This window comes from Heterocephalus glaber, unplaced genomic scaffold (assembly GCF_053883595.1).
Source record: "Heterocephalus glaber isolate CG9 unplaced genomic scaffold, H.glaber_assembly_v1.0 deba00000768, whole genome shotgun sequence".
Taxonomy (NCBI): Eukaryota; Metazoa; Chordata; class Mammalia; order Rodentia; family Bathyergidae; genus Heterocephalus; species Heterocephalus glaber.
The window spans coordinates 5,800,652-5,824,396 of record NW_028258162.1 but is presented as its reverse complement, the minus strand read 5'-3'; the positions used below and the strand labels follow the sequence as shown (position 1 = coordinate 5,824,396).

The 23,745-nt window shown below is 34.2% G+C and overlaps 1 protein-coding gene across 9 annotated transcripts in view; it reads right to left on the bottom strand.

Annotated features, from left to right (window-relative positions):
• Nucleotides 1–23,745, bottom strand: part of Malrd1 (MAM and LDL receptor class A domain containing 1) — a 725,534-nt gene that overhangs the window by 469,678 nt on the left and 232,111 nt on the right. For all 9 annotated transcript variants that reach the window (XR_015449658.1, XM_087207225.1, XM_087207223.1 and 6 more), the window contains 2 exons: nucleotides 3,365–3,541; nucleotides 635–797 (listed from right to left, as the gene is read on the bottom strand). Coding sequence is in view for 8 of the 9 variants with exons in the window: in XM_087207225.1 (XP_087063351.1) it covers nucleotides 635–797; nucleotides 3,365–3,541 (340 nt within the window). In the remaining variant the exon portion in view is untranslated. The remainder of the gene's footprint in view (nucleotides 1–634; nucleotides 798–3,364; nucleotides 3,542–23,745) is intronic.

Genomic DNA, 23,745 nt, shown 5'->3' with positions numbered 1-23,745 from the left:
AGCAACTTTGTAATATTGGGGAAAATGAAATGAACTGTGAAACCCATCACTGGAAACAGATTAGAAAGTTGTTGACTGTCCTTCCATTAAAACGTACATTATGGCGCACATGAAATTTAAGGGCGTGGTTTATTGCAATGTGATAAAATTTGTTCATACACCTGTGTACGTATAAGATACGTGTGTATACTTAGGTTCGTATGTGTAAAACAGAAAATAACTATGAGAAAGAGAAAGGGAGAAAATAGGAGGAAGGTAAATCTGAAAAGAGGGAAAGTCAAAGATATAAAACAAAGCAGACGATAAAAGAGGAAAAAAGGGGGAGGGTTGGGGAAGAGAAGGATGAATAACTTTTAAAACATATTCACAGTGCTTTTCAAAGACTGCTGATATTACAAGTTATTTTTGTTTGCATATTCATGCTTTTTCTGGTTTCTATGACATTCACCAGAGCATTAATTGCTTTTTAAATTGATTTTTAAAATATTGTATGAAAGAATATATTCCACTCTATCATTCTCAGACATTCATCTGTATAACTGCACAGATCTACAAGAAGGAGGTGAGGCAGAAATCTGGGAGCTAGTTAATAAATATTTGCTAAGAAGTTCCTACAAAACATGTCATCACTTACGTTGTATGATCTAAAGTTGGCCTGTGGTTTTCTTCTCCATGATGTATACTGATCCCATTACCAAGTCCCCACCTGAACATGTTTGAATCTTGAAGTACATGTCCTGGGATTGGCCAATACCACTTACACAGGCTTCGTTTTTCAAATGTGCAAACATCCACAACTTGGATAGAGGAGAACAAAGAACAGATGAGCTAATCACAATAACTACGTCAACAAAAGGTGATTTTGATCTCTACAGCACTTTCTCACTTCTATTTAATTACAGTCTAACTTTGAAGCATTCTTAAAATAATTAAGCAAACAATTTCCAAAACTCCAGGTCTGTTCCATTAAAATACCTATGGCAAACTGAAATGTGGAAATAAATGCATGCACTAATAATCAGCTTTCATGAGAGGTGTGATGTGAATTAGCTCCTGACAGCAAGGCAAGCATTGCCAGTCTCTCCTAACACGGCACTTCTGATGCTTGTACGATAGAGCCAGTTCTCTTTATCTTTACCAATGTGACAGAGCTACACCTCAGACCAGTCTCTGACAGGGTTATTGCTAATTCCAAACTATGTGACTCCAAAGAAATATGATTTACAATAAGCTTATGCTGACCACATCTCTTTGAAAGTTTTTAAGATTCTTATAATGATTGTATCCTAATATTACAGAAAATTACAAGTCCAGCAATTTTTTAAATTCAGAGATTTTGTATGAAAATGCTTTTTAAATTCTCTTCTGTAACTGAATGTGTGCATGTATCCTTCTATATATGTTAAAGCCTCCATTCTTTGACTTTAAAAAATGGTTCAGTAAGTTATGTACACTATAGAAAATCTGACATGCACTCCAACTTTCAATGTCATTAGCTCGGATGGCATGGCATTTCCACCATTTAGAAACCTGAGTATTTGAGTTACAGTAATATAAATTCTGAGAAGGAAATATTCCAATGAAAAAGTGATTTTTAATCATGTTATTTAGGTGTTATTTAATCTCTGATATTAATAATGATTATATATTTATTTTGTGAAGAGATTTAGGATTCAATTGGGATTAGGATTCTATTCTTTATATCATTAAAATATAAGAATTGTGTGCTTTTTAAAAAATTAGCATAAAGTATAAGTCATGTAAGAAGAGTAAGACCTAGAGATCTGTGTATGACATTGTACTTATAGTCAACAATAAAGTGATGCACACTTAAAAATTTATCTCCATTAAAAAACATTTAGAAAATATAAATATGTCATTTACAGATTTATCATACTTTACATTACAAAAGAGGAAGCAAGTTCATACAATTAGTAAATGAAATGTCAATAACGCAATCTTATATATTCAAAACAAAATTATTCTCTGATTTGAAAATAACTTAAGAACATTCATGTCATTTAAAGAACTTATTAAAACACCTCATTTAATCATAAATGACATTAACATAATGACAAAGTTGAACTAAGAAGAAATTCAGTGTTCACTAATAATATTCACTGATATAATGTTAGGTTTTGTGTAAACTTTTACAAATATTAAAATTTATATGTAATCATGCTAATGACTTCCCATGAAAAAGTCCTAATACTACAATATCTTCCACTGCACTATTTTCCATTTGTGTTGCACAGTATAAATCCCTGTCTAACTTGATTACTGTCCCATTTCGTTCATGGACTGAGCCAGCTCTGATTATGATATTTTTGATCTAGATTACATAATTCGTGGTGTATTTGTACATTTTGAATCCTTTTTTCTGGATTAAAAGAATAAAGATCAACTTCATTGGATTTCTTAAATCCTAGAATTTCTTTTGACAAGGCTGACCTAAGATAAATAAGCATTTCACTACATTCCCTGTGTTATCTGTATGTAACCATTAACCTTCACTATTCAGTTACAGATTAAATTTTTTGGTTTTTTGTTCTTTTTTTTTTGGTACCGGGGATCAAACTCGGGACCTTGCACTTGCAAGGCAGGCAGCGGAACCACTGAGCTAAATCTCTGGCCCACAGATTAAATTTTTGGCTCTCTATATCTTTGGCTGAGAACTTCATTTGTAAATTAAATAATGTGTCTTTTTTCACTTAGAAAAGGCTGTAAATTGGCAAGTACAAATAAATCGAAACTATGTTTTACCAGGACACAGGGGTCGAAGGTCTCGTCTGTATTATAACTCAGTTTCTCATGAACACTATATATTTGATATAATATCCATTGTTGTACGGGAATTTTGATGACGGCAAAATTTGAGTCACTTAATCTAACTCTCTAGATGCTTCCTCTCTAAATATTTCCATTTGACAGTGTAAAGAGTAGAGACAAAAAGGGGAATAGATAGAGAAGAAGTGGTAAATGATAGTCTCAGAGTCAAGCACAGTCTGTAAACACAGTAGCTTTGAATGCAAAAATTAACCAAAAGAAATTTACTTCTAGAGTTGAGGATTTAGCTCAGTGGTTCCGCCACCTGCCTTGCAAGCGCAAGGTCCAGTTAGACCCATAGTTAGATCCACAGTTAGATCCAGAGAGAGGAGAAAGAAATTAATTTACTTCTATTGTGCCTGAAAAAAAATGCATGATGATTCTTCTACTATCATTTTTATACAAATAACTCTTACATTGAGAGACCGCTCTAAGCCTCATTGAAAATTCTGACATTCGGTGACATTACTTAGAAATTATACTAGTATTTTGATCTACCTATGGCTACAGTTAATTCAAAACTTAGGAATTTACCTACCACAGAATGATTCATCTGATTTGTCTGGGCAGTCATATCTAAAATCACATTTCTGAATTTTTTCAACACAATGACCATCAGTTCTGCAGACAAATTCATTATCTGTGCAGTTGTGTGGAGGTAATGTTACTGGAACTGAGGTTTCTGGTGGAGTTGGAATGTCCGCTGGCAAATTCCCTGGATAACAAAAAATATACAGGCATCATTTACCAAGCTTTACATTTCTTTAAATGTTTTACACAATGGAGCTTTCTAAATATGTTTCCTTTCAACATTATAACATTTAATGATATTGTAGTTTGTTAAATATGTTTATATAAGCATTTAAACTGGGTGTCTTATCTTAGCAATGATAAAAAAAGCTCTGAACGTACAAATGAAAAGTTATTCGCCAGGGATTTAGCTCAGTGCCATTGCACCTGCCTCACAAGCACAAGGTCCCAAGTTAGATCCCTGGTACCAAAAAACAAAAACAAAAAAAACAACAAAGTTATTCAAACGGAAAAGATATTCAGAGCATGCCAATAAATAGGCCAAAGAAAAGGCCTGAAAGATAAGAGGGAATCAAAAGAATTCTAGATGTCGGCCCTGGAAATTAAAGACAAGGTCAGAATCAACCTTCTAGTCCACTAGGTAAATAAACTTTGTTCTTCCACTGCTGCAATGAATTAACATCTCCATCTTTTGTTACATATTCAAGACTTAAGATTGCAGGACAGGGACCAGGGATTTAGCTCAGTGGCACCGCACCTGTCTCACAAGCACAAGGTCCTGAATTTGATGCTCAGTACTAAAAAAAAAAAAAAAAAAAAAGAAAAAGATTGCAGGACAGATCAAAGCCAGAAATCTCCATTTATAATTTTTGAGCGACTAAGATTATACATTCAAATTACAGAGATTGAAAGATACCTAAATTGATTAGTTTATACATTAAAATATTTGATATGCATGGATTTGTAGTATCTTCATGCCATGCACATGTTGTATGCATTGATTTAAAGCCAAATAGGCCATTTTTGCCATGAAACAGTTACCTACTAGTGGACAAATTAGTCAAATATTTATTTATTTGTTTATTTTAGTACCGGGGATCAAACTCGGGACCTTGTGTTTGCGAGGCAGGCAGCAGAACCACTGAGCTAAATCCCCAGCCAAATATATTTATTACAATCCCAAGATATAAGTTTACAACAGAAATTGTAACTGTATGGAACTGAGAATGGTATCTATCCTTTCAACCCTATAACCACAGCACATTTCCTCAAACCATTGGCAAGTGGATGAATAAATGGACAGATGGATGAAAAGATGAATGGATGACGTATAACTAAGTGAACTAACAAATAACTACACAAACGAAATATTTTATAGTGTATTAAAAGAACAGAGAAGAAAACAGCATATCAGAAGGGAGAGAAAAAACTTTTGGGCAAGATGATGCCTAAATTAAGAATTAACTTCTCTGGAAAAAAAACAAGAAAAGAATTAACTTATCTGGCTGGATGAAGAAAGATACAAGGTCTTTATTGGGCAGTGACCAAAAACCTATGAGATGGCAGAGAAAAATATTGGACTGTTTTTCTTTTAGTTTGAATACCATGAGAGTTTGCCATTAGAATGTCTGGCGACAGAAGAGGCATGAGTGCAGGTGGCTCATTAGATTGGGAACTCAAGAGCAGACAGCTCCCAACTCATAAAGCACCAGGTCAGATAAAATTTTCAAGTCTGGAATAAATTGAAAAAGCTGTGGAGAAATACCAAGATATAAACTTTTTATTTCAGAAATATTTACCGGGTGTTAGTGAGGAGGATGTTTTGCCTGTGCTCTGGTATGGAGAAAGCAGAAGAGTTATGCACTTTCTTTAACTCGGGTAAGTCATACCTCAAAGCAGAAGTTTAGGGGTGAGAGCAAAGGCCTGAGCAACATTAAACACCCAATATCAACTGGACTGGAAATGTGGCTACTGTTGGGAATTTGAGGAAAGTCTGATAAGTACATTGTCTTCAAATTTCCTCCAAACTTTCTTTCGTAGTTCAAATTCTGGAGTAATTAAGAAGTAAGATCGACGTGTACAGCAGACAGTAGATCCACATTTCAATTTTTTAGAAAAGACTCTAATACTGGAGAAAATACATATATCTGCAGGAAGTCCTCTCCAAAAGAAAGAAACTCAAAAATAAACCCTAAGTTATAATCTATTCCTGGAAATGCAGAGCCTGCCTTTGTGGTAATACAATAAGGAGGTGTTCACTAGATCTATGCTTCTTATAGCAAACCAGCTACAAAACGAGAATAGGAAAAGAAGAGCCAGGAATGCACACTCTGGTTTTCTTGGCAAACTTACACATCCATTGCTATTTTTCCTTTCCCTGAAAAGGGGTGAGAAGGAAGATCAGGAAAGTACAGGAACATTAGGTTGTTTAGTCTACGTGAAAAAGGAGAGTAATACCAAAGAAAATGTGTTCTGCCCCAAAAGGTGAGAATTAAAAATAGTAAGTACATTAACAATTAGATGATTATAATATATTCTGTGATATCAGATATATACGGTGTATGACAGCAGGAATCAATTTGTAGAACTGAGGAAATATTTTCTATCTCAGCAGGATTTCAATGGCACTAGCCAAGAAAAGAAGGCCCTAAGAGCTCAGAGAGATTGTGTTCCTTCAGGCAGATAACCCCACATTAATATCATACAACAAATAACTGAAAATTACCACCTACCATGAAAATTTGATACAACCAAGGTTATAAAACTTGAAGATTTAAAAGAATAACTTAAACATTCTGAAATCTGATATTTTAAAAAATCTAAAAGAACAGAATCAGAAGGAAAACCCACTAAACTTGATGAACAATTACTTCCAAAATAAAGTTAAATGAGATTGCAGTATATTTCATACTTATCTACAGTTTTGGTTTCTGTGGCTTGACTTACACTCAGTCAACCATAATCTGAAAGTATTAAATGGGAAATTCCAGAAGGAAACAATTCATAAAATCTAAAATGCACAGCATTCTGAGCACAGTAATGAATTCTTGGGTCATCTTATTCTTCCTATCAGGACATGAATCATCTCTTGTCCACCGAATCTGTGCTGTATCTTCTCCCTGCCCATTAGTCACTTTGATAGCCATCTGGGTTATCAGAATGACTGTAACAGAATCATAATGTTTATGTTCAAGTAATCCTTATTTTGTTTTTTAATGGACCCAAAGTGCAAGAGTAATAATACTGGTAATTTGGGTTTCCCTTAAGTGAAAATATGAGAGTTCTTGACTTAATAACATATGAAAAAAGTCTTGTGCTTAAATTGTTAAACATATACAAAAAGAAGTCTTCTATTTGTGAAATTGTGAATAACTGAAAATTGTATTAGCATGTAAATTAAAACAACACTAAGATACCATCTTTTCCCAAAAAGAATGGCTATCATCAAAAAGTCAAATAATACCAAGTACTGGCAAGGCTGCAGGGAAAGTGGAACCCTTCTACATTGTTGATGGGAATGTAAACTAGTATAACCACTATGGAGATCAGTATAACGATTCCTCAAAAAATTAAAAATAGAAATCTATTTGGGCCAGCTATTCCCCTTATGGATGTCTTCCCCAAAGAGTTAAACTCATCATATTATATTGATATATGTATCTTATGTTTATAGCACAATTTATAATAGTTTAATCTTAGAAACAACCTACATGCCCATCAACAGATGAATGGATAAAGAAAATGTACTTTCTACACAATTTAGTACTCTACTATAAAGAAGGATAAACTTGAGGTATTTGTGGGTAAAAGGCTGCACCTTGAGACAGTGATATTAAGTGAAATAAGTCAGATATGCAAGCTTAAATATTACATTGTTTCTCTTACATGAGAAACCCAAAATATAAACAAACAGCAAAATAAAAGATAGACAATGGGACCCAGGGGGATCCTTCCCAAAAGGGAGGGCACAAGGGATGGAGGGAAAGATACAGGGATGGAAAGAAGAATTGAATGAGAAAATGGAAATAAAGCTGTTGTAAATGGGAAGGGAACCAGACTGGAAGGTGCAGGTGGGGATTATAGCGGCAAGGGATGAAAAGAAGAATTAAGATGGGTTATGTATATGTGCCGATTCCCTCCGATAAATGCAATCACTATCTACTGCAAACAGGTAGTAATAAAAAAAGAACACTGAAAAAAAAAGGGAAATTGTGTTAACTGTACTGCCACATCTCAAATCACAAGTTATGGCCACAGTGGATGGCAAGCAAGTGTTTAGTTAAGATGGAAATGGCATTAAATTTGTGAGTGGAAGAAAAGAACAGATAATGTGTTTGAATGGAAAGCACTATGGTAAGCCAGAAAGCATTATGCCTATATAAAGGCTTCTGCTAGGGAGTCCCTGAAATGACACTCAGTAAGCCATTTACTGCAAGGTAGGGGGAATTGCACAGATACAGGAATTGATTTAGATTCATAAACTTTCTGTAAAGGCTATGTCATTCAGTGAAGAACCTTCCGCCACGTTTGCCACAGCTGAATAAAAAAATACCTTGTAAAGCAAGTCATAAATTGTGTTGAAACCAGGCTTTTTGGGGGAAAAGGGTGCAAAAGAACCTACATTTGTAGAAATGCAGAAGAGGCACTTAAGTCATAAAATGCAGATGGAGAGATCATTTCTGGTACATGTGGAGTGCTGCAGGGCATATGATAAAGCCAGACAGTGTACAGAGTAAAGAATCCACATATTCTCAAACACAAAAACAAAACTCATCTGCCCATGTTATGACAGCACAATTGGAAGGCAGGGGGGATAACCATCTTGTTTGTGGAGTGGTTCCACCAATACTTCATTCCAGAAGTAAAAAAACTATTTGGAAGAGAAATTGCTGGAATTTAAAATTCTTTTAACAATAGACAATGTTCTTGGCCATCCTGAATCTGTTTGCTATGAATATGAATTTTTTTTACTCTAAACACAATCTCATTTAGCTCGTTGACCAGGATATCACCTGGTGTTTTGAGGTAATACATAACTACCTGGTATTTGAATGAATTCAATCAGCATTTGACGAAAACTCTAATTTGAACATAATGCAGTGCTGGAAATCACTCACTATTGCTGATGCAATGATATTAATCTAAACTGCACGGATGAATTAAAATTGTAAAAGTCTGTTGAAAGTACTTTTGGATAAAGACATGAATGATTTTGAAGTCTTGCAGGAACAAATGGAAAGGTCAGGGGGTCGTTCACACAGATAAGATGATGCAGAAGGGGTTGCTGAGAAGCTTGATGAAGAAATGAATGAACACATCAAAGTATTAACAAATGAGCAACTGGAAGAACATGTTGAATGCAGAGGAAGAAGAAGAAATTGAAGCAGAACAAGCAATGTTGATTATATAAACATGAAGTATTTCAAACTGCACAGACATTAAATGGTAAATCTACAGATTTTAATTCTTTGATGGAACACAGGATAAAAATCACATGTATGATCATCAAAAGACTAGAACATCTGCAGCAACATCTTGATGAATTAAAAAGAGAGACAACAATTTCTGATCACAATGTTCTTCCAAAAGATTTTAGAAACAAAAAGACTTCAACTATGGGGGATCCTGAAACATCAGAATTGCCTGTGCCTGACAGGCAAACACAGAGACATTGCCTATGGCTCAATAATTCATATGACCAGACACAAACAATCCTAGTTCTAACATATGAGCAGCTCAGCAGTCACCTGAGTGCTACCCCACAATGCTATGTGATTCCCCCCACTTCATCTCATCATGTGGGCATTGTATCATCTTAAATCTCCGCAAGAAGAGGGAATACAGTATAGTCAAGCATTTTCCCAGCAAGATAGAGAAAGGACATTCACATAACTTTTATTATAGTACATTGACATAGTTGTTTCATTTTAAACTATTGATAATCTCTTACTGTGCTTAATTTATAAATTAACACATCTAACAGGTGTATATTTATGGGGATAAAACAGATATAAGACATAGTACTCTCTATAAAGTCTCAGGTATCCATTAGGCATCTTGGAACACAGCTTCTGTGAATAAAGGGAAGAGGGTAGACACAGTATGAAGCAATTTGCAGAAAATTGCAAAACATTCAGTGGCCATGTTGATTTCATATGTCTCACTGAAATAATTCCTTTGTAAATCACCCTTAAAATCTTTAAATAAAAATTCCAAAAAATAATCTAATTAAACCACTAATTTTGTTGTGATCTTCGGAGATCAATTCCCTCGTGTCTTTTTACTGAAAATATATTACATAATTCAAATGTACTAAGAAAGATTCACAGAAAATTACATTTGTATATGCTGTATCAAGAATGCCATTCAGAAAGTGATATACTTTGGATAGGTTCATATCAGCATTCACCTTTAGTTAAAAAAGGATGGCATGTTCTCTCACCCTAGTACATGCTGAGCCAAGTGGGTATTCCATATATTAGATAATATGGTCTGTATTTAAGACCCAGGTTGCATGTTTTATTCTCACAGAGATAACTGGTTTTTGCACAGAGAAATGTGGGGGGAGGGGGTTGCTGTAATTTAGGCAACTATTTTGAAATGTGTTAATTCCAAGAAAGAAAGTTAATTTATGTTCCAGGTTCAGGAAAAAATAATAACACTAGAAGAATAAAAGCATAGATAATAGTGGATCACAACTGTATCCATCTTACTAGCATCACTGTACATTATTATGTATATAAATATAGATTCACAATTAATCATTTTGTTTTAATATATAAAAAATGACAAGAGACAGCAAAAACCTGTATGTCCTTCACTGTACTACTTTAATATTTGCTCTATATTATACTTCTAGCCACATCTATCTACAATTATACTCATTTCTGTTTGTTTCAGTCAAAATTAGAGCATTTTAGAACAAGACAGAAGCCCAGTGAATTGTCAATAACTTTCTACAAGTTAAGGGATATGCCCACTGGAGATAAGAGCTTCGATAAAAATTATTTCAGGCTTAATTATACACACATCTCTTTTGCTGAACTGTGTTCAATTATGAATCACTTTCTACATTAAGAGAAATTAAGAAAATAGACACTTGCAAGAGCACAGGAATTAGTACAGCATTGCATCAGATCCTTATCCTAAGGGGGGGGGGAGGGGAGAGAGAGGATTTGTATATAAAATCCAGTTCCTATTCTTTTTCTTTTCACTTTCCCCCCAATTCCTCCAAAGAGAACCCTTATCCAAATACCAGAATGTACCAATTTGCATTTTTCTGTAGATGTCTTCTCACTACTTTTCATTATTTTTTATGATGGCGAATCAACATTAAATTTACTCTCTTAACCATTTGTAAGTATACAGTTTAGTAATGTTAAACATATTCACATTGCTGTACAACCAACCTACAGAATTTCACCTAGCAAAACTGAAACTCTGTATCTACTAAACACTAATTCCCCCTTCTCTGACCAGCTTGGAAACCAGCTTTCTATGTCTGTTTCTCCTTTCTTAACTACTTTAGATATTTCATTTGAGTCGAGGCATACAGCATTTGTCCTTTTGTGACTGGTTTATTTAGCTTAATGTAATGTCAAGATTTACCCTCCGTCTTAGTCCAGGGTACTACTAGACATGAGCATAGACGTGCGGCTCAAACAGCAACTGTTTATTTCTGCCCATTCTGGAGACTGAGGTGAAGATCAAGGTGCAAGGTTTGTTGCTGATGAGAGCCCATTTCCTGGTTTACACATAAACATTTTCTCATTGCATCCTCACTTGTTGAAGAGAAGACAAAAAGCCAGCTCTCCTGGGCCGGGGATTTAGCTCAGTGGTTTCGCCCCCTGCTGCGCAAGCGCAAGGACCCGAGTTTGATCCCCGGTACCAAAAATAAAAAAATTAATAAAAAAAAAAGAAGCCAGCTCTCTTTTATATATATACACACACACATATTTTGTACCGGGGATCGAACTCGGGACCTTGTGTTTGCGAAACAGGCGGCGGAACCACTGAGCTAAATCCCCAGTCCCTTCTCTCCTATATTTTTTATAACGGAACTGATTTCTCCCATGATGAGGCCACCTTCACGACCTAATTACTTCACAAAGCTTCCTCATTCTACACAATCAATTACGTTAGATGTTAGGATTTCAACATGAATTTGGGAGGAACAAAAACACTCAGTTCATAGCATCCACCCTGTAGCATGTGATAGAATTTCTTTGTTTTTTAAGATGACATAGTATTCCATTTAATGCATATACAGTAGTGTTTTTTTAATTCATTTATCGGTCTGTGGATATTAAGGTCATTCTCCCTTTTAGCTATTGTGAATAATGCAGCAATAAATATGGCTATGGAATTATCTCAATACCGTATCTTGCTTTGATTGCGTTTGGAGATATATCTGAATTACTGCAATTCTATTTTTAATTTTTGAAAAACCATGACAGTGTTTTTCATAATGGTGGTATCATTTTAGATTTGTCCATATCTTCACCAACACACATAATTTCCCATCCCTTTGACAACGGCCATCCTGATGGAATTGAAGGTAAAGTTCACTACAATTAATGAAGGTGAGTATCTTTTATATGCCATTGGCCATTTGCATACGTTGTTGTTGTCAGTAGTCCTGATCTGACATTTCTTTCCAATTGTTCCTTAGATTTGAGCAACACAGAAAGCAGTCAAATAGCCGTCAAAATTCAGAATCCTGAATACGTGTGCCACTATTCTTTCTCCCTTTCTGCAACAAAGTTGGGCGTTTCCTAGCACTCACGTGCGACTGTGTCTCAGTGAGAGGCTCCAGTGGAAATCTGCTAGGAATGTTCTCATGGACTTTCAGGCGGTTGGTTTCATGTTCACCTGAGGTGCAGCCATCTCTTAAGTGGATTTTGGATTTCTCACAATGGCAATCATCTCATGTATTATTGAGTGGCATCACAAGAGAGGAAAAGGTGTGGGGGGAGATGAATTGGACTGATAGCACCCTCTTTTAAAAAATTTATTTAAGAGACTTTATTATTTAGAGTAGTTCCAGGTCCACTGCAAAGTTAAATAGAAGTTACAGAGTTCTCATCTTCATACCATGTACCCCAACATCTGCACAGGCTCAGGTACTAACAACATCCTGCATCAGAGGGGAACAACTGTTACAGAATGGACCCAGAAACACACAGCACTGTCACCTGAAGCCCATACTTTAGGCTGTCGTTCAGTCTTGAAGCTTTCTATTCCACTGGTATTGTATTACACGTATCTACCTTTGAAGTGCCATATAAAACAATTTTACCTCTTCCATACAGCCCACCTACTCATTTCGTCCTGTCCTCTAAACCCTAGCAACTACTAATCCTTTCACTAACTCCATAGTTTTGTCTTTTTCATCTCATACTGTGGGAATCATACAGTATGTAGCATTCTCAATTTGACTGGTTTTTACTTGCTAATATATATTATTCCTTTCTGTGGGTGCGCAAAATTTTACTTACCTATTTGGCTCATGGAAGACAGCCTTTCTACTTCCATGTTCTGGCATTTATGAATAATCCTGCTACAGCAGGTTATAACTGTCTGTGTGGGGGGGAGCTGTATGGGTACAGGTCTTCAGTTCATTTTGGTAAGTGCCAAGGTGCGTGACTGTTGGGTCACGTGGGAAGATCATGTTTAAGTTTTCAGGAAAACACCAGATTTCTCCCAAAGTAGGTGTACCATGTGGCATTCCTCCGGGCAGCGAATGAGAGAGTTCCCGTTCTTCCACATCCTTGCTGGAACTCGGGGTTGTCAATATTTAGGATTTCAGCCAAGCCAAAAGTTATGTAGCATATCTCACTGGTGTTCTAATTTGCAATTTCCCACTGAACTGTGTTGAACATTTTTTTTTCACTTGCTCATTTGTCATCTTTCTAGTGTTTAGTGTTGTACATATAGGTCCATGATTCATTTTTAGTTCATTGTTATGAAGAAAGGAGAACTGTGTCTACAGTCATTTATTTGTGTGGGATGTCTGGCTGTTCCAGGACCATTTGTTAAAAAGACTCTTTTCACCATTTTCTTCCCTCTGTTCCCCTGTCAAGATGACATAACTTGGGCTGGGGATTTAGCTCAGTGGTTTCGCCGCCTGCTGGGCAAGCGCAAGGACCTGAGTTTGATCCCCGGTACCAAAAAAAAAAAAAAAAAAAAAGATGACATAACTATATTTATGTGCTCTACTTCTGATCTCTGTCTGATCCACTGATCTGTCTATTTTTCACCAGTATCACAGCATTTTAAGTACTGGAACTTTAGAGTCAATCTTCAAGTTGGGTAGGATCAGTTTTCTAGCTTCATTCTTCTCCCTAAAGATGAGGTCTTTCTGCCTGGTTATGTCCTTACATACCTACACAGAGCAGACAGATCTCATTTTCTCTCCATCTTTTCATAAAGGGATTAATTTCCCTATAAGGGTCCTACCTGATGATTTAATCTAACCCTAATTAGCTGCCAATGTCCCACCTCCCCATACTATCAGGCTGAGAATTAATTTCAATATGTGTAAGAATTTGAAAAGGACACAAGCTTTCTAACCATTGCAAAGTTATAATTTTGGTTTCTGGTTTCTAATTGCTTAGAATAAGGGTAAAAGTTGGTAGTAAGGATACATCTGTTTCTTTCAACAAAAGCCATCTCCCTCATCCCTCCCAAAAAAGGGCAATGCAAACTGCAAACGACATTAAAAATTGCAAAGGTGAAATGCAAATGACCACCAAGAAGCAGATTCATTTTGCTTGATCTGATCTTGCACATCCTTGAAGCACAGGGAAACCAAAGGACCTGGCCATCTGTCACATGGGAGATTCCCTCAGCTGACAGCTCAGGCTCCATGCGGACTCAGCATTCTAACTCCTCACTCTGTGACTTCTTGGCAACAAATGATACATTTCATGTCACACTCATATAATCTTTTTGACAAAATAAAATTTCAAGCTTGTTTCATACTCAACTTTTCACCCCAGAGCTCTTCTTGTACTGGTAATGAGGAGAACAAAATCAATATTCCAGCATCCCCAGCTCTTGATAAATTATTAATGACTTTAAATATATAATAACTGAATTAGTTGACCAAAATGCATAGCAATTCTTTATGTCTTTCTCAAGGCAACAATGAATGTTTTTCCTGAGACTTCTGATGTTAAGAAATACATTTAATTTAAAAACCTAGAAGTCCATTTCATGTTTTCAAACATGAAAATTTGGAAGTATCGACAGTTTGAGAGGACTAACATGTGTCTTTCCTATTGTATTTAATACAATAACTTAGATTTAAACTCACAAGCTGAAAAAAGTACATTTTATAGAACTATATTAAAGTGTCTGTTTTAGGCTACTTTCTGGAAGAGGAGGAAACTATTGAATTCCTAAATTCAATATTACATAGGCTAGGGTTAATTTTTTTCATTCTTATACATTAAATGACTTTAGACGGCTATACCAGAGAAACTAAAACTAAAATATGTAAGAATATAATGCCAAAGTCTCAAATTTCTTAACTTTCATTTTGAAATCTTATACTTAACTGCATATCTTTCCAACAATGTTGTAATTTTTCTGAGTGTATAAGACCATTAGAATACAGAAGAAAGAAGAATGTCAAAACAGTGCTTCAGTGTAATTTATTATTCTAAGACAAACACAATGGATTTCCCAACCAGCTTAGTATTATAAGATAAAAAGCAAGCTGCAGGTGACATTTTGAAAGTGAAGACAATTGTACTTACACTGTTCCCCTTGCCTTGTATTCACAGAGAAACAAACATTAATCCTGCCAAAGAAAGAAGACCTGAACAACATTTATAAATAGAGCTGCTGAATCACTGAGGCTAATAAGGTGCCAAAAAGTTAATTAGCTCAGGTTAACAACAAGAAAACAACCAATTCAGTGTGTGTGGGGGGGAGAACATTGTAAAATTACTGTTATGCATTCTATAAATAATTATCATATTTTATCCATTATAAGGCACCATCAGTTACAAGATGAGCCATTTATTCAGTAACAATTTTCCTGTGAAAAATAAAACGCCATTACCTTGAATATTGATATTCACGTAATAGTAATATTCTAGTAATTAATAATTTTAGTAACTAATACTTCTAATATGCATGTAACTAATAATTTTTGTAACTAATACTTCTAACACACATGCTTAGTTTTAGAATTTTAAAATAGCATGCTAAGCACTCATGTATTTTTCAATGTGCAGGCAGTATTTTATGATGCTAAATAGTCACTGCTCTATTTTTCCTAATGAACTAGCTATCACACCAATGATTCTTCATGCAGAAAAAAATTTCTATCATATGTATTCACCTGAGGAAAATATACATCTTGTTTTTTTCTGATGATGGAAACTTTGAAATAAAGCAAATAATTTGAGATGCTTATTTTTTATTATGTATGTATAGAAACAATGCTTACTAATATTACTTTGAAGATCTAACTCAAAGCAAAGAGCTCTTTAAGTTTGCCATCATTTCTCACCATTCTTTGCTCAGGCAGGAGACAACATTTCATATACTGATGCACATGATTAAAACATTTTATTGTATGGTGAAGTTTCTGTACTTTCTTTAGAAACATAATTAATTTTGCCTGAAAACTCTACCATCTTTCTGGATAATATCAAACTAAGAATCTCTTTTTATACTGTGTATCTATTAACGAGGTATTATAGGTGTAATTATTAATAAAATGTCGTTAGCCCTTAGAGTTGTGATTTATTTCCTACTCTTACAGTACAAGTGTATTTTACTTTAATGTAAATAATAAATGTTACAAATATAAAAATGTACAAACATGGATCAAAACATAAAATTGGGAGCAAGAAGTGTAATGTCTGTAAGTAATTAAACTTAAATTGTTACCAGGTTAACTACATTTTTTAAACTATAAGATATTTTATGTTAACTTTATAGTAAATTTTAAAAATCTATAGCAGATACATAAGAGAGAAAAACAATGAGATCAAAGCATACTACTAGAGAAAATAAATCACAAAAGAACAAGAGAGGAGAAACACAAAGATTCTACTAAATATCGAGAACTCAATTAATAAAGTGCCAGTAGTTAAGTTCTTACCTATCAATAATTATTTTAATAGTAAATGGATTAAATCTTCAAATCTATATATATAGATTGATTGAAAGAATTTAACAACAGAACATGAAATAATATGCTGCCTACAAAAGACTCATTTTAGCTTTGAAGACAAGTGGAATGAAAATTAAATATGAAAAGATATCTCAGAAAAATGGAGGAAAAAAAGAGAAAAATTGTAGATAGACTAAATAGAAAAAGCCTTAAAGACAGATGAACAAAGTCATTACACAATGATAAAGGGATAAATTAATAAGGATGATATAGCAATTATAAATGTATATGCCCCCAACATTAGAGGACTTAAATATATTAATCATTATTAATAAATTATTTAAATATTATTAAATATTAATTATTAACAATAAATCTGAAGGCAGAATGAGATACCAGCACTGGACTGCAACCATGCTTTAGATCAAATGGGCCTCATTAATATTTGCAGAACACTCTTTCCAACAGCAGCAGAATATATATCCTTTTCAAGTACACGTAGAACATTCTTTTTAGTGGCTCACATATTAGACCACAAAACAACTTTTAACATGTTTAAGAAGTTTGCAATCACAGTAAACACCCTTTTTAATCACCGTGGTATGAAAGTAGATATAAATGACAAAAGAACAGTTGGAAGATTTACAGGTACGTGAACATTAAAAACCACACTCCAGTACAATACATAAAAAAATCAGAAGTAACAATAAATATTAGATAAATGCAAATGGTACACAACATATCAAAAGTTATACGATGCAACAAAAATACTTCTCAGGGGAAAGTTTGAAACAATAAATATTTACATTAAAAAACCAGAAATATCTCAAATAAATAATCTCTCCTTATGCCTCAAGGAACCTGAAGAAAAACAGACAAAAGCAGTAGAAGAAAGGAAATAATAAAGATAAGATCAGAAGCAGACACAAGAAAAAGCAACAGAAAATATCAACAAAGACAAGAATTAGATTTTTTTTTTCAAATTGACAATCCAATAGCTAAACTAAGAAAAAACAAGACTCAAATATTTAAAAATATGAAATAAAAGTCATTACAACTGATTTTACAAAAACACAAAAGATCATAAGAGACTAGTATGAACATTTTAGGCCAACAATTTGAATAACTTAGAAGAAACTGATACATTCCTAGAACCTACAACTTACCAAGACTGAATCATAAAGAAACAGAAAATCAGATCAGATCAATTGAAAGGAGACTGAATCATTAATAAAAAACAATTTCCATTAAAAAACCCAACCTCATGGCTTCACTGCTAAATTCTACCAAATGTTTAAAGAATTCATAAAAATCTTTATCAAACTCTCCCAGAAACCAAAAAGGAGAGAACAATTCCAAACTTATCTTTGAAGACAAGCATTAACCTGAGACCAAGCCAGATGAGAATACTAAAAGAAAAGAAATCCACAGGCCAATATCTCTCATAAACATTGATACAAAAATCATTAAAAAAAAGCAAAACGTATTTCACAATACCTTAAAAGGATCACATGGTGATCAAGCAGGATTTTCCCCTGCGATACAAGGATGATTCAATACTCAAATCACTAAATGTGATATACCTCATTAAAAGAATGAAGGATAAAAATCTCACAATCATTTCAATATATACAGAAAAAGCACTTGACAAAATTCAATATTCTTTCACAGTTAAAAAAATTCTCAAATTAAGAATAGAAGGAATGAATCTCTAAGCAACAAAAGCCTCATATAAAAAGTCCAAAAATAACATACCCAGTGGCCAAAAACTAATATTTTTCTTCTAAGATCAGGAACAACACAAAAATGCCACTCTCCCCAGTTCTATACAACGTAGTACTGGAAGTCTTGTCTAGAACAATTACTCAAGAAAAATAAAAACCATCCAACCCAGAAATAAAAAGTGAAATTGTTCCTATATGCAAATTACTTGATCACACATACACACATACATACATACATATATATATATATATCCCTAATCCTTCCCCCAAATATATGTGCTTTCAGTACTAATGAATGGGATTGGTTAATTTGCATAAGAAAATTAACACAAAAATTCATTTATTTCAATAGATGAAAAGCACACTATATGAAAAAATTAATAATCCACATTGTGATAGAATCAGAAAGTATAAAATACATAAGAATAAATTTAACCAGCAAGGTGAAAGATTAACATACTGAAAACTATAAAATATTGATGAAAGAACTGGCCAAAAGACAAATAAATGGAAAAATACACCATGTTGATTCATGAGAATAATTAATATTGTCAAAATATCTATTTTTCAAAGAAATCTAAAGGTTGAATGAAATTTCTATCAAAATTCTTTCACATTAGTAGAAAAAAATCCTAAAAATTTACGTGGAATAACAAAAATAAAGTACCCAAAGCAATTTTGAGCAAGAAATATAAAGTTGGTTGTATCATACTTTGATTTTTAATTATCCTATAATGCTACAGTCATCAGAAGAGTATACTTGCATGAAAATAAACATATAGAAGAATGGAACAAAATAGAAAGCCCAAAAGTAAACCAATAAAGTCAACAAATCCTCAGCAAACATGCCAAGAATACATAGCGGAGAAAGACTAATCTCTTCAAAAATTTGTTAGGAAAACCAGATATCAACATGCAATCAGTCTATGCATCCATCCTTAACCTGTAAATGAAAATCAACTCAACGTGGATCAAAGATTTAAACAATAGAATAAACTATAAAATTTTCATGATCATTATCAATCAAAAATGATATTTGCATGTAATCATTATGTACTGAAACGTACTAATGTAAGTAAAAAAATAAGATGAGCACTCATGTAAAATAAACAAAAAATTTGAGATGTCAAAGATATAACATTTGACAAAATTCAATACCTATAATTAAAACCATAAAAATTTTGGAAGACAATACAGAGGGATGGCTACTCAAAATTGATCTTTGTAATTTTTTTAAAAAAATATATATTATCAAAAGCACAGTCAAGTGGGCCAGGGATTTAGTTCAGTAGTTCCACTGCCTGCCTCTCAAGCACAGGGTCCTGAGTTTGATCTCCAGTACCACCCCCCCAAAAAAAGCACGATCAAGTAAATCAAAATTAAATAGTTTCTCCAGACCATGTGAAATAATTAATAGAATTGAAAAGCAACTTATGGAATGGGAGTATTTCCAAATCATATAAACCATATGAAGACTTCAGATCTAAACTATGTAAAGAACTCATTCAACTCAATAGCAATAAATAAATAGATAATAACAAAGAACAGAAACACAAAACATACCTCAAAACCAAAGAATTCAATTAGAAATTATGCAAAGGACCTTAATAGACATTTTTACAAAGGAAACATACAAATAGCCAACAGGTAGATGAAAAGATACTCAGTATCCTTAACTCTCAGGGAAGTGCTTATTGGAACAACTATGAGTATCATCTCACCTTTGTTAAAATGACTATGCATTGTCATTGATGGCAAATGTAAATTAGTTGTGATGTAATCAAAAACAATATGGAGGTTTCTTTAAAAATTAAAAATACATAGAACTACTGTTTGAGCCAACAATTCCACTTGTAGATATGTATCCAGAAAAAAAAAATGAAGTCACTATCTCAAAAAGCTATCTGCATTCCAATGTTCACTGCGGCATTAATCACAATAGGCAGAATATGGAATAACCCAAGTATGTGGATGGATGAATTGATAAAGAATATGTGCAATACACACACACACACACACACACACACACACACACACACACACACCATGGAATATAATTCAGCCTAAAAGAAATGAGGAAATTCTGCTATTAGGGTATTAACATAATAATGCCACACCAATTATGCCAAATCACATAAGCTAGACAGAAAAATACTTCATGATTTCTATTTTTAAATGAACTCTAAAAAAGTGAAACTCACAAAACAAGAGAGAAGAGAGATGAAGAATGAGGGTAGGCTGGTTGGGTTGATGGGCAGATGTTCGTCAAAGGACACAAGTACAAAGGCACAACGATGAGCAAGTTCTGATGACTACAGTTACCATTTATGTTGTTCCAGAATCGCGGAAAGGTATGTACAGAGACACAGAAGTTGGGTAAAAAAAAACAAAGCCTTTACTCACTGGCGAGGGGGACCGCCAGAAACTTGTCTGATTGGGGCTGGGGATTTAGCTCAGTGGTTTCATCGCCTGCTGTGCAAGCGCAAGGACCAGAGTTCGATCCCTGGTACCAAAAAAAAAAAAAAAGAAAAAGAAACTCGTCTGATCAATGTCTGACCAGTCCTTTATTTTAACACTTCCTTTTATATCTTCTTTTAGCCATTACCTCATTTCTGGTGGTCTTAGTCGGTAAAATTTCTGTTTCTCTTTTATCACTAGCTCCTGTTAATGGTTATAGTCACAGACATATAACAAACAGATGGTGCCTAAAACACATACATTGTAAACTACCCGAACATTTCTACTTTGCTTTTCTCCAGGTTAAATGTTATCTACAGTTAGGTTACAAGTCAAAGGTTCAGTTAGCCATCACCTTAAACAATAAGAATTACAGGAAAGGTAAATCTTAAAGGAACGGATTACTTATTCTACTTCAGCTACCTTAATAACTAACCTATAGTTTAAATTTTCTCTATCATTGTAGTATATATTTGAAACTTGCTTAAAAAAAATAGATCATGGATAGTCTTACCACACACAAACGGTTAACTATGTGAGGTGATAGATATGTTGATTACCTTAATCATGGTATAGTATTTCACAATATAGACATATATCAAAACATCACATAGCCAGGGATTTATTTAGCTCAGTGGTTCTGCCACCTGCCTCGCAAGTGCAAGGACCCGAGTTTGATCCCTGGTACCAAAAAAAAATAAAAAAATAAAAAAATAAATCACATAGTACAACTTAAGTATATTGGGAACTATATCTCAATAAAGCTGCAAAAAGTGGGAATATCATCAAAGTATTGAAACAAAGAAGGCATAGACATAACTGACAATGACTTGAAAATTAAACTAGTAACACCAGGAGTTAGAAAATAAAAAGGCAGAACCAGAAAAGTAAATGATGTTGTTATAAGACAAGGTGAAAAGAAACTAATTAATGGCATAGAAACTATTGAGGAAAAATTAATAAATGTTTACACTTAAGTTTCCCTTTCAAGTCAATGTTGTCTTAAACCAGGGTCACAGAGAAGAAACTTGAAAGAGCAGAGCGGATATAACAAGTATTTAGAATTGCAGTCGGCCAGATTTACAAACGGAAGCATTTCAGAGGAAACTCAAAGACGACAGTGGAATTTCAGTCAGAGGTGCTAGAGAAAACCGATGTTAAAAGTAACAAGAAAGACATGGGAGAAAGAAAGGGTGAAGTTGAGAAAAGAGACAAAATAGAATAATCAAATTTTCTGCCATTTTCTATAAAATAATTCACAGGTAATATCTAAACCTATACTTGGAGGATAATGTAAATACTTTGTGCTTGTGTGTGTGAATTTTAATTTGTCTTCTTTTGTTTTATTCCCTAAAGGAGGAAAAATGACATTGGTAGTCAGATAAAAACAAATAGATGTCTGTAAGCAAACCTACAAGCATTAGTCTCACTCCTGCCAACATGCTGCTGTGAGAAGAAAATGAGCAATATTTTTATTAAGGGTCTCATGTTTTTTTATTTTCATGTTTCTTCTTATAAAGATTGCCTCAGATCCATTTATAAAAGCTACAACTTCAACAGGCTTTGTGGTTTTTGACCCCAAGTTTCATCTTGTTAAGAAGCCAACACAAAAAACACACAGTTCAGATAGTTTTTAAAGTTTCATGTTTTTCTTCTGAAATCTGAACCAGAAAATTGGGACTAACAGTCTGTAACTGATATTCCACATCTTTGCTACGCCTGTGGCAACTCTTCCACCTCCACCTTGGAACTGTCAGCCACAGAATGGATTTAACAGCATAACTGGGGAAGGAACATTCTTGTGGTGACTCATGTTGCCTTTCTATGTTCATTTTTCTCTTCCTCTGCCGCCAAGTTAACAAGAATTCTAAACTCAGACTGGAATGAGCTGTGGGAAAAAATCCTGACCACAAAATCAGACCCCTTTAGGTTCCCATCTCACTTCTGCTCTTAATTTTGTATTCTCATCCAAGTCACTTGTGTTCTTAAAGTTTATTTTTTTTACTTTTAAGTTTGAAATGGAAGTTGTCCCTCTTCCTTGCAGAGTAAGTGTATTTAGTGAGTAATATATTACTAGTAGTTTAAACTATGGTTCCAAGAAATGCATGCTATCATCTTCTCCCTCTTTACAGCTAGGTACCTCTGGGAAATATCTCCTTCTTAATTTTCTCCATAAAATGATAACAAGCATAAATTCTACTCAACATTCAACATCAACATTCATCGATGATGGACCAGACACTATTCTAGACTCTTAAAATGTTACAAGATTATGTGAGACAATACATCTGAATGGCCAATTGCATTATGGTGCCTGTTTATCAGCTTCTTCTCTTGTAAGGAATTTCTATATTCCCTGCCTTTGCCAACCTCCTTGAGGACAGAGAAAACTTCCCTGCCCATTGCTAGCTGGTCTGACCACGACTTTCTCTGAGCAATAGCTCCGAGTAGAGATGATGTATACTGTGTCGGAATAGAAACTGTAACCATGCCTACTTTTTATCATCCCCTAATTTGACAGCAGAACATCTCAGAAAGATGGATTGTCCTTTAGCTGTGGTCCCAGGGAGACAGGACGTATGGAACAGAGACATATAGATTGGACCCACATAAAGTTATACAGAACAATGAATAGGAAATATATATGAAATATGCACCATTTTTATTACTGTTCCAAGCCTCTCCACACCCTTATCAGCAAGAAATAAATCTTGTTATAAGCCACTGAGATTTATCTTTTAACAAATATAGTATCATGCATATAGACATATTCAACATTTTAGCAGTAGTAATAAGCTAAAATTACAATGAAGGTATAGAAAATGCCTAAAATGGTGAACATCTATCTGTTTGCTCTTCCATCAACCATGTATTTATTGAGCACTGTCAGGTGCAGACAATGGTTAGCAGCTGGAAATAAAACAGCAAGCAGATACCTGCTCTCATGCACTGAGCATCACTATGTAGGGAGAAGGGAAATTTAACTATAAGGGTGCTAGGTGGTGTGGGAAAAAAAAACACATAGGAAACAGAGAAAGAAAATGCCAGACAAGGAAGTGTTCAGTGTTCAGAGAA